Below are 12,543 nucleotides of genomic sequence, written 5' to 3'. Positions count from 1 at the left end.
TTACTCTACTATAAACGCTTTCAGCAACTGTTTAAAAAATGTGTTGGTATGCTGCGTTCAGCTAAAGCATACAATCTATTAAGAATTACTTAGCTTAAAATTGATTAGAAACGACTTGAATTGTAATTATTATATATATGTATATATATAATATTTTTTATGTTCCGTGCGCATTGTTTAAAAACATGAAGGATGCCCCAAAGGTTCAAGAAAGTTTTATACCAGAAATCAACTTCCATTTGAAAACACGTGTACAGAGTCCCTTAATAAAAAACCTAGGCTAACTGCAGACAATACTGCTGTTAACATGGTATCTTCTGTTTAGATATTTAAAACACATGTAACAGTTAAAAAGATAACTGGGCCGACACCAACTGTTTGGCATTCTGTTGGTTTTTCAAATCAAAAGACCGATTCTATGTGTGTTATTAACATAACCAAGCTATTGTGCCCTTAGCTGCCATGCAAAGAGCAAGACTTGTGTTCTATATAAACTCTGCCTAGGAAAATGGCTTGACATTAACTTCAGCCCAAGACTTGATGAAATAAGTTATCAGGTGTGTGCTTGCTATGCTGTGACTCAGCAAGTTTCAACTCAATTTCTGGAGTGCAATAATAACAATCTGAAAAAACACGTGACTAGAACAGTGAGCACAACATCTAAACTAGAGCAATTGATACCACTTATATAGAAATTCTGCTTTAACAAATCGGGCCCATGTGACGTTTGCTGACACGGACTGTATTACATAAATGTTACCGCAAGACATCTTCAAAAAAACAAGCAGCAAAGATGACAAAATAGATGTGCCAAACTGTAACCAATCAGAAGACAGGACGCAACACATCTCTGACCTTTGCTGTTCTTCCACACAGTCAATTTCTTTAACTATGCATCATGACAGATTATAAATTGGCCCTCAATCTAGTTTTCGCTCAATTAAGAATTGATTCCATCTGTACAGTGAATAAAAAATTGAGAATTTTCAATGAAAAATGAACAAGGGCATCTTTTTAAATGTGTATGGGTTTCTCACTGCTATTGAAATCTCCATTGTAATTGTGTAAATCTATTCTCAAAAGTTAATATAATTACAAGTATGAAGCATTGCAATCTATGAAAGTTCACAATAAAATAAAATACTACTCAGACAAAAAAAAATCCTTGGTGGCTCTAGAATAAACATAACTGCATGTAAAAAAACTACCATCAGTAGTTATTATTGACATGTTGATCATCAATGAAGATAATAAATACAATAAATACAAAGTTCAATTGAACATTGGGTACATCTGTATCATTTAGTATGCCAAACACATGTACAGGAAATTTACAATGGAGACATATTTTAATAACAGAATAACCCTGGAGCAGTTATTTTCATTGGTACAAATCAACCAATACTTCTTTCAAAATAGATACACCTATGCACGTTGAGAATGAGTAAATATATATGTACCCCATGTTCGATTGAACTTTGTATTGAATATATATATATATATATATAAAAAGAAAACATAAAAACACAAAGGACTGAAATAATTGATACAAACATGAGTGGGAATGAAGATCTTTGTGGCTGTACATTTAGAAGGTAACCTTTTGTATTATTTACAATTTTGAGGTTGAGTGTTAATTATTGTTTTCAATGTGCTCGTAAATATTTCACAGCCTCAATGAAGTTCTTACCAGAAGGAAACACACTGGCTGGCTTGGTTGTATTTTTAATGGAAACAAAATAAAAAGGAACAAGATTGTCCTTCCATTGACTAAGCTGGCGTTTTTTCTTTTTGAAATTGTACATTTGAAGAAGACATACGAATTTATTGACATTCCTTTCCTACCACCTGAAAAAAAAACATTACTTATAAAATAAGAATATATGAGTGCTATACCCGTGATGATTGTTTATAAGTTCTGTTGTTCATCACAAACTGAAGGATGTCCCTAAGCAGCTTGTCTTGGGTATAAAGCACCTAACGTACTACAGTACTTAAAGTGAATTAAGTGAGTCACTGTTCTTTACCACAGTTGCTTAGTGCAAACTGGAGTCATTGTTTAACACACACTGCCACTTTCTGGGACCTGTCTCTGCTGCAGAAATTTGCTAATATATAAAACTGTTACTGGCGGCAACAGTGGCCAGGGTAGATGAATGGCTATTACTCTATGTGGCCTCCAGAGAACTAGATATAAGCATTACAAGACAATCCAGACAGGAAACTCAACTCTCCTCTTTCTCCTTGTTTAGAAACAGGTGTTTGTTAGAAGATATGTTGAGGATATCTCAGACTTTAATATTTAATGCATCGGTAGTGGGAAGTGATTTTTTAAAAGAAATCAGGATGCCAAGTAAAATGTGTTTTGAATGGAAAAGAGGATTTTAATTCATTTGAATGTATTTAAGGAGAAGTTTGGGTCACAGCGGCAACTGGTGTGAAGGTTCAAAGAAAGAAAGAAATCTAGTTCTTCATAGAAAATCCCATGTCTAGCGGTTCTAGGTATAGCAAATGGCAACTGGAAACTCGGTTAGAGGATGGTCAAGCTTCACAGTATATCCACACAGCTATGACTGTTTTGAGAAGTTCAGTTTCAACAGATAGACACTTATTTAAAAACAAATGCGGTGAAGCATATGTCCCCAAAATTGTACGACTATAAGTGCAAAGTCCTGAATATTTCTACCCACTGGGTTCAATCAGTAACATTTTTCTTTGAGCAAACCTGACTCATTTCCTCGATGTCCAAAAGTAGGTCACACCTAATCAATGAGAAGTCTTTAAACTAAGCAGAAAATAAACTTTATTTTGGGGGACAGGAGGCAGTCAACCAAGAGGGGTCATTTTCTACATTAAAATGGCACAATTTAGGAATTAAAATACATTTTGGAAGCAATGTGATGAAAGGGCGGTTTCAATGTTCTGGATTAAAACTAGGGCCGAACTGTAAAATTCAGTTAACTACAACGGGAGATATACGTTCTAGGAAAGGTACTTAGCTGTATAAAACAAGAAATGTTAAGGCACATCTTGTATTGTACTAGCGCTTCATACCTAACGAGGCCACTAAGATTGTTAAGTGTGTTCGTTTCAAAATCTGCTGTTTTATTTTCAACACTTGAATCTGAATACACCTTTCACCTACCAAAATCTACTGGATGAAAAGAGGCTATGTGAGAGTTACAAGAGAAAATATGCATGCAACAACAGTCCATACTTTTTCTTAAGGATAAACGCAAATTCTATTTCAGGTCTAAAATTCACTTTGACAGAGCTCACTGGACATAGAAATATTTCCGACAGAAAAGGGGTCACAATCTGCACAAACAGTGCTATTTATGGCACAACTCAACCTTTGAAACCTGTGGCCGCCACCCTCCCTGAAGCTTACATTTGAAAGCAATGGTCGAAAGCAATAATTCGGAGAGCTCTGGTGGAAATACATCATCAACATTCACAACACATTTTGTAACTTTTAAAAACTCTGAAAAAATTGCGCTCAGAAGTACTAATGGTCTGTCTGGAGACTGCATTTCCCACTCAGCAACTTGGAAGTGCATGCCGGTGTGGAGCTTAAAGGACTCTTACAAGAAATAAACGCCGGTGGTTAGGCAACCCTGGGTGAGGCTGAGGGAAGCCGAACTATCAAACATTTTGGACGTAATGGGTTGTGAAAACAAACGAGCAAGCAGGGCAGGAAACGAAAGAGCCCTCCTTGCCCAGACACTCGCAGAGACGGAAGTTCGGGCAGGACACGCCGCATCGCTTCCTACCTGTCAGGCGCAGCTTCACGGGCCCGTTTCTCCGGATTCCCTGGTTAGACATGTCCCGGCTCTGGCTGCTTATGCAGGGACGCGGCGGAGGGGGCCCGGTCAGGAGGCGCGCCGCTGTCCGGGGCGCGGACTCCACTGGCTTTGGGCCGGGTCTGGTCAGCCGCGGAGGCTGAGCGGCGGCCGCCTTGGCCCGGATGTGCATCGCGCCGCCATAGGGGTAGGAGAGCGTCTCTGCGAGGGGAAGACACGGAGGCCGCGCAATCCCTGTGTGTGTGCGGGGGAAGGAGGAGCCAGTCGGCCCTCCTCCAAAACAAACAGATTATCTTCTTCGCTGCTCCGCTTTACACCCACCGATCCGGGCCAGTTTCTCTTTTTTTAAAAAAAATGCGACTTTTTTTTTTATTTCGTTTTACTCTATACTGACGCCTTTCAGTGATGTGAGGTGTTTGTTTCCTCCTCTGCCACTTTACTCCTCCCGGCGTTAGCCCATTCTATACTCCTCCCCGGCCTTTCCGGGGATGAAAAAATGTTTTCTCTCAAGGAGAGCTCTTCGCGGCGGTGCCGTTTTCTCTCGGTTTCGGGCGGAAGGCTCGTTGCGCGCCCTTTCTTGTCCCCCTTGTTCGGAGTCACAGTCAGGCCTCCCCGGGCCCTTCCTCCTCCCGGTCACAGCTGCTGGATTCACTGAGGCGGCGACTGAGAGGCCTCGCTGACATCACTGGCTGGGGCCGAGGGGGAGGAAGGCTTGGGAAGAAGAGGGAGGCGTTGGCAGCATCGCCACGGGGCAGAGATCATGCGACGAAGATACCAGGAGCCCCGTCAGTGCTTCCTCTTTTCCTTCCACATTCCTCGCTGTCTCCCCGACCCAGACAGCGCCTGGTCTGCGGTTCAACCGCCCAGCACGTCCGCTGCTGTATTTTTAGACTCAGTTCTTTCTGTACAGCAGATGTTGTTTTTATTGTTTTTGTTTTGGTTTTAGGTGCCTGAATACGTTAAGTTAGATGTGCTTCTCTTTCCCACAGTTGTGTCTTGAACATACTCACCCCGTCCCCCCCCCCCCGGAGCACATCCCAGATACTTAACACATCCACAGTTGCGTCTCTAGTGCTTCATCTTAAAGAGAGGAGACGCCAGGGGCCAGGGATACAGTTGTGGGCCGCCTACAACGGACAATCCCGAAGATTGTGCGCACGAGCGTAGTACATGCACAGACAGTCATTTTCCAGTATTTTTTTTAAATTGTAATTTATTTTGTTTACTGTTTTTTTTTGTAAATGGCTAGTGCTACTAGAAAGTTGCTCATAGGGCTTAGCTATGAAAAGGGAGGTGAAAGAGGAACTATACTTTGAAATATAAATCATAAACTTGTTACAGATTAGCCTTCAAGTATTTGCAGATTTTTTAGTAGTCTGCCTCCAGTAGATGGAGCAAGGAGTCCCTGATCGTGGAGTTTGGATGTGTAGTATTTTTTAAGATGGAGTGAGAATGAGGACTAGAAGCAGATGAATGAATGCAACTTTATTACAAAAATATACAACCGTAAGAGCAACTGACAGGGTAACTTTCAATACCTCCATTCCACCCACTCTCGTAGAACACACACTTGTGAGACTACCATTCCATTATAAGCATCACACACCTCCCCTTTTATGCATTCTCATAAACACATCACACAACCAAGCATTTATATAAGTATCTTAACCCCTAAATAAAACTAATAGCCCAATTGCATTTAACCCTAACCTAAAACTAACTCAAAACCATTATGTCCTAGAACTTCCCTTTACCATATCTCCATGTAATGGATCTGCCAGACTCACCGATCCTTGGTCCATTATAACATCACTAGGCATAAGAACCAGAGTGAGTGGCTCACAAACCACTTCTTGCGAACGGCAGAGTGATGTTTGTAAAGATAAGGTATACAATCTCCCTGATTATTACTGTAACAGAAAAAGGTATCCCATACCCAAGAATGGAAAAAGATGCACACCCTGCATCAGGAAACCCTTCATAAGATTTTTGTATTAGACCCTCACCCATTCTATTAGTGGCATGCTTCATCATCAGGTCTTGTCCTGGTCCCTAAAAACCAGGCTGGGCTAGACATATTTCAAGAAGCACTTTGGATATTTTCGCTGCCGGGGTCTTATAGGAGTTAAAAATACCTTGAACAACTTGGCTATTCCTTTAATAATGGGTGTTTGGGTATAGAGTAAGTCAGATGTGAGGGATTGGTTAAGGAATATAATGGCCCTCCATCTTTCTTTAGTCCATATGTTTCACCTCCATTATTAAAAGCCCATCAGGCCCAGGGCCTTCATCAGGTCTACAAAGCCTGCTCAGGTTCACTGTTGTATGGGATAGTTTGTCAACCTATCTTAATTTAACAGGATAAACAAAGCATGTAACATAGAACATAACAGGACATGCAAGGTCCCATTATACATGTACAAGTCAGCATATAAAAGCACAAGAAGTGAGGACATGCTGTTGCAAAACACTGTATACTAAGTGCTTCATTTTGGGATCAGAAAACACAGCACATGTGAACTTTTACCCTAGTTCGGGACATAATGTGCGACATGGAAGGCGGGGGGCATGGCCCTGTAGTCACAAACTATCGTTATACACACAGTAGTCATTTGTTGGTAAACCAACACAGAATTAATAATTTGTTTAAATGTTGAGGGCCTATATAGAAGCATCCCTCAATAAGAGAGCCTGAGGGTAATTTCAAATCTCCTACAAGAGGAACCATGGCCTTTAAAAGCACCTAGTCACTGGATTATGATTCTAGCTAGACTAACACTAACCAGTAATTAGTTGGAGTTTGTGGGCACAATTTATTTGCAACAAAACCACACATCAATGGGGAGTACTTTAACCCCTAGTCTAGCCTAGCCTGTTTCTACATACACCAATTTGAAGAGGATAACATATGGGCCAATAACCCATTTGGCGTCATTATATTGGCAATATTCTTATCAATTGGCGTGGAAGTATGAAGGCGGCAAAACTAATTGTGGATTTGCTTAATAACTGTAATCAGTACCTGAACTCCCCCCCACTCCCTCCTCCCCCGCTATGAGACAATTACTCTGCATAAGAATACATTGCTCCAACATACCAGATTACAGAATAGAGGCAAATAAACTCAAAAACAAACTTATTGACCAACACTATCCAATGAGACCGATTGAAAAAGCCAACAAGCCATCCAACTAATCACCCAGAGGCTTTACTTGAGGACAGACAAAGAAAGGGAAGGAAATAATCGAGCTTTTCCTTGCCTTTGTGTCAGAAAGGCTATATTGTATTAAAGACACAGAAACGAGTATTATGCTTTCTTTTCTTGCATTTTATTGAACAGCAGCAAAGAAGAAAAAAAACTATGATACTCAGAAAACCTGAGAATAGTATTACCCACATCCATCATAATAGCAAAATCAATAGGCTGTCAAATACCACAATACTTTACTAAAAGTAACAAATCTTCTTTTCTTGCCAAGAGTCAATTACGACGAGTCAGAGAGAGAGAGAAATAACAGCACAGAACCAAAACTCAACAGGTTCTTAAGAAAATCCAAAAGAAGTAGAGCAACCACATTCAAAATGAATGTAGAAGGTGTGCAAAGCCGTCAAGGGAGTTCCAACAAAGAAGTGGCTCCAACGGAGTTAAGTTTACGCATCAGTACTGATTGATGGTACTGGGACTGCAGAAGAAACAAAACAGGGAGGTTTAATAAAACAGTGGTGGGATAATTCTCGCCTTTGTGTCTTTAATAAAATCTTGGCTTTCTTACACCACGGCTAGGATCATCTCAATTTTATTACAAGACTGGAGGCTAATATTATGCTTGTTCAAAGCACTGGAGTTACAGAATCAGACACATGGCCAATTTGTTTACAATAAAAAGTTCTGAATGTATTAATGTTTGACCAATCTGCAAATTTGAGAATGTCATGCAAACCCCTTCCTGCCCCGAAAGCCCTAGAGGCCATTGCCCCGCTGGCTGAATGGGCGCCAAAGGTATCAGTATTAATGCCAGCTAAAGACGTAACCCATTTCACCCATCGGGCCAAAGCTGGAGCAGAGACAGGTTTGTGGGGGTTCTGTAAAGAAATGAGTAATTGAGAGTTGACAGTGTTCACAGATCTGCAGTTCGTGAAACTTATTGCTTTTAAACAATTTCTCACACATAACTTTGGCTGAGGAGGGAAAAAGGGGTAATGTATTGACAATAAATTGATTTTAGTGTGTCTGTGAGCCTGAAAAGAAACACCAAGGGGTGAGTGATGAAAAGAAGACACATCCTATGCTTTGACATCCGAAACACGTTCCAAATACATCAAACACAGAAGCATTGTTAACTTTGGTGATGACTGTTTGAGAAAGATTCATGTTATCCTGCTATGAAATAAACATGTTCAATACCAAATTAACCTCCTGCATGGTATTTGTTAGAAATGAGGTCTCTACTTGGCTGGCAGTTTACACCCTGTCCAAGAAGGGACCCTCACCCTAGTTAGGGTAAGGGAGATGCCCAGCTCAGATAACCCCTGCTTACCCACTTGCTAGCTTGGCACAAGCAGTCAGACTTATCTCAGAAGCAATGTGTAAAGCATTTGCACATAACACACAGTAATAAAGTGAAAACACCAGGCCAATGTTAGAAACATAGACAATATTTATCTGTGTAAAAGACCAAAGGTAAGGAAAACTAGACTTAGAAGAAGGTCAAGTTCCTGACATTGTCTTCACTCTCAATTAACTCTATTTTTGTCCTGAGCCAGGTTCAGAAAGTCGTCGAGTTACATAATGAGCCTGACACCTTCAGCTCTGAGAAAGGCTTGTCCTGGTTTGAGTACTTTGGTAAAACACTAAGGAACCGAGGAGAGGCTAAACAGAAGAGTTTTGAAGTGGAAGAAGGAGTAGCCCCATTGCAACTATAGATATTTCCTGTAAGAGTGGTGAACTGGAACTGTCCTGTTGGAAATGGCCCTTTTTGCTGGGTTATCCCCAAACTTTTTGCCTTCTTCCTCCTATTTTTTTAGGTCTGTTTTTGCTGGTTTATTGTCTCTGTGTACTTTACCACTGCTAATCAGTGCTAAAGTGCAACTTCTCCCTATAGAAATTGTACTGTTGATTGGTTTATCCATGATTGGCATATTTGATTTACTGGTAAGTCCCTAGTAAAATGCACTATAGGTGCCCAGGGCCTGTAAATCAAATGCTACTAGTGGGCCTGCAGCACTGGTTGTGCCACCCACATTAGTAGCCCTGTAAACATGACTCGGACCTGCCACTGCAGTGTCTGTGTGTGCAGTTGTAAACTGCCAATTCGACTTGGCAAGTGTACCCACTTGCCAGGCCTCAACCTTCCCTTTTACTACATGTAAGGCACCCCTACGTTACGCCCTAGGTAGCCCCATGGGCAGGGTGCAGTGTATGTTTAAGGTAGAACATATACTAGTGTGTTTTATATGTCCTAACAGTGAAATACTGCCAAATTGGGTTTTCACTGTGCAAGGCCTATCTCTCTCATAGGTTAACATGGGGGCTGCCTTTAAATATCCTTAAAGCGCAGATTCCCTTTGAGAGTAGATACAAAGGTGGAGTTTAGGGTCTCTGAAATCACAATTTAAAAATACATCTTTTAGTGAAGTTGGTTTTTAAATTGTCTGTTTGAAAATACCACTTTTAGAAAGTAGGCATTTTCTTGCTTATACCATTCTGTGACTCTGCCTGTTTGTGGATTGTCTGTCTGGGTCAGTTTGACAGTGGGGCTGTCTTAGACAGTGACACAAAAGGGGGCGGGGTGTAGCCTGCATATCCTGATGAGCCATCTGAGCTAGAGAGGAGGGAGGAGTGGTCGTTCACACCTGAAAGGACTGTGCCTGCCCTCACACAATGCAGTCTCCGACCCCCTGGTGTGCGTCTGGGGCCTGACCTGGACAAGGAAGGATCTTGCAAACACTTGAGACTTTGCTTTGAAGTTTGCCAACTTCAAAGGCAGAACTGGGTATAAGAAGAAGACCCAAAACCCGATGACTTTTAGAATCTTTCTGGAATCAAGAGGAACCTCTGCCCAGGAGAAAAGCTGAAGGAGGAGTACTGTCTCTTTGCTGTGTTGCTTTGCTGGACTGGCCTGCAGTTGCTGCTTCTGCCTGCAAAGAGTGCAAAGGGTGAACTTTGCTGTGTGTCCTGCTTGAGAAAATTCTCCAAGGGCTTGGAGAAGAGCTTGCCTCCTGTTGTAAGTCTCAGGGACACCAAAGACTTCAGTTTCCTCGACCTGCAGCACTGGGAACGGTGTGTTTTGTGCTGTTCAAGAGAAGAAACCACTGTGCTGCCGCCGGCCTGCACCATGAGCTGCCGACGCCACACGGAGTCGCGTTGCCCCGCTTCACACCACAACCCTGGTCTCACCGACGCCATCATCGGATGACTTCACCGAGCCGCTGCTTGCACCGTGACCTGTGGGCCCCGCACTCGGCATCCCCTGATCACACCACAGACTGGGTATCCCTGGCGACGACGCTCCTGCTGACACCAGAGCCACTGCCTGCACCGTGGCCTGAGAAAACCGCTCGTGAGGTACACCTAGCACCGTCCCATCCCGCACCGCAACCCCAGTCCACCGACGCCAGCACCATCGACTCCTGTGTCATCACCAGGTATCCTGCCTGCACCATGGCCTGTGGACCGCTCGTGAGGGTCACGAAGCACCGTCCCGTCCCGCACCGCTGGCTTGGGCCTACCGACAACAGCGCTTCAGCAATGACGCCGCCGCTGCCTGCACCGTGACCTGTGGACACCGCACGTCGCACCGCCCCACTTCACACCGCAGCCCTGGTCTCACCGACGCCGCTGGACGCCTTCACCGAGCCGCTGCCTGCACCGTGACCTGTGGGCACCGCACGTCGCATCGTCCCGCTTCGCACCACAGCCCTGACGCCATCCACGTGGCTCACCTGACTTCATCAGCCTGGAGTTCGATCTGCAACGCGTGTGACCTCAAGGGCCTGACAACTCCTGCACCAACTCCGGAACCGACACCGCAACGTCAGTGACGCCGCTCTCCGTAGCTCACCGCGAGGATCACGACGCCCTGCAAATCCAAGGTACTGTTTGCGGGTCTTCCCGACACCGTAGCTGGCCCGCAATGCCGCGGCTGGCCTGAACTGTTGGTTTTGTTGATCACAACGCCGTGATAGCCCCAGGTGGAGCTATTGACTTCAAGGATCTGTAGTTTTGAGTAAATCTTGCAGAATTCATATTTTTCTTACTGTATGTTGGATTTTTATCGTATTTGGTCTTGTTTAATATAGATAAATATTGGCTATTTTTCTAAAACTGGTGTGGTGGCCTTTTGTTGTGTTTTCACTTATTACTGTATGTTATGTGCAAATGCTTTACACATTGCTTCTGAGATAAGCCTGACTGCTCGTGCCAAGCTACCAAGGGGGTGAACAGGGGTTATCTGAGCAGGTATCTCCCTTATCCTGACTAGAGTGAGGGTCCCTACTTGGACATGGTGTAAACCGACTGCCAACTAGAGACCCCATTTCTAACATGTCCAATATGCATCCTGAAGATCCAGTCTTACCGACCAATTGTCCTGAAGAAGATTATCTCTGAGATGGAGAATAGTCTCTATCTTGAAATGATGATACACCACAAAGTTATTGAGAAACTTGCAGAAGGCGAACCACCCCGCAAACGGTCCCTGCGACCCAGACAGACATTAGAGACAGTTGCCCAAGACCAAGACTACCTTTAGGAAATGAGCCCCTTCTGAATGTCCATACTGTGTCACTTTGTCCACTTAGAACTGTCATTGCTACCCTTCCAATGAGCCCTTGGACACTGGACCTGTGCAACAAACAGACTCGCCCACTACACTGGACTTTTCCCAACCATCACCCACTCCATTGCACTTTGCATTGTATACCAAATTTTAATAAACCCCTTGGACACAACTTGAGTAATAGTGCTTTATCTGAAGGTAATGTACAATGCATTATACTGTAATGAACTGCATGATCCTGTGCAAATGTCCAGTAATATGTTGAACCATCCTACAATTGTGTCTCAGCAGTCTGTACACATCACAACATTACACTGTTGTAACCATAGCAACATCTGCAATAAGGGAAGGCATAGGTGACAGTCAGGTGGGATGCAAAGGTAATGACTGGCATTATGCTACAGCCACACAACACAACACTGAAATGGAGAAATGTTTAGTTCAACAGTCTTACCTGAGTGTCATTGGAAGTACTGCTGTATCATATGTGTCCTGTTGTCCACATCGTCCTCCTCTTCCTCCTCCTCACTGCCCTCAGTGTCCACTGCTGCCACAGCTGCATTGTCACCCCCTCCTCCTGCAGATAGGGCACATGGTGTCTGAGGGCCAAGTTGTGCAACATGCAGCACACAACAATAATCCTGCAAGACACAACAATAATCCTGCTGGCCTTCTCAGGGGAGTAGCATAGTGATCCACCTGTCAGATGGAGGCACCTGAACCTGGCCTTCAGTAGACCAAGGGTCCTTTCAACAATCCTCTGTGTACGCCCATGAGCATCATTGTACCTATTGTCAGCCCCTGTTCTAGGATTCCTAACTGGGGTCAGGAGCCAGGACAGGTTTGGGTACCTGGAATCACCTGTAAGAAGTGAGGGACACACATTAGCTTTGCACAAAGGCATGGTGTGAGAAAGTAGCCTCTTTCTAGCCTTGTTACCCCCACTTTTGGCCTGTTTGTGA

The 12,543-nt window shown here is 43.4% G+C and overlaps 1 protein-coding gene across 1 annotated transcript in view; it reads right to left on the bottom strand.

Moving 5' to 3' along the window:
• SMURF2 (SMAD specific E3 ubiquitin protein ligase 2) overlaps window positions 1–4,490 on the bottom strand; it is a 708,378-nt gene extending 703,888 nt beyond the window's left edge. The window contains exon 1 of the mRNA XM_069199920.1: window positions 3,774–4,490. Coding sequence (XP_069056021.1) covers window positions 3,774–3,975 — 202 coding nt within the window. The 5' untranslated portion in view covers window positions 3,976–4,490. The remainder of the gene's footprint in view (window positions 1–3,773) is intronic.
• Between the last annotated feature and the right edge of the window lie 8,053 nt (window positions 4,491–12,543).

Source organism: Pleurodeles waltl, chromosome 7 (genome assembly GCF_031143425.1).
Source record: "Pleurodeles waltl isolate 20211129_DDA chromosome 7, aPleWal1.hap1.20221129, whole genome shotgun sequence".
Taxonomy (NCBI): Eukaryota; Metazoa; Chordata; class Amphibia; order Caudata; family Salamandridae; genus Pleurodeles; species Pleurodeles waltl.
The sequence above is the reverse complement of the archived record's forward strand: the minus strand, read 5'-3'. Positions and strand labels throughout refer to the sequence as shown.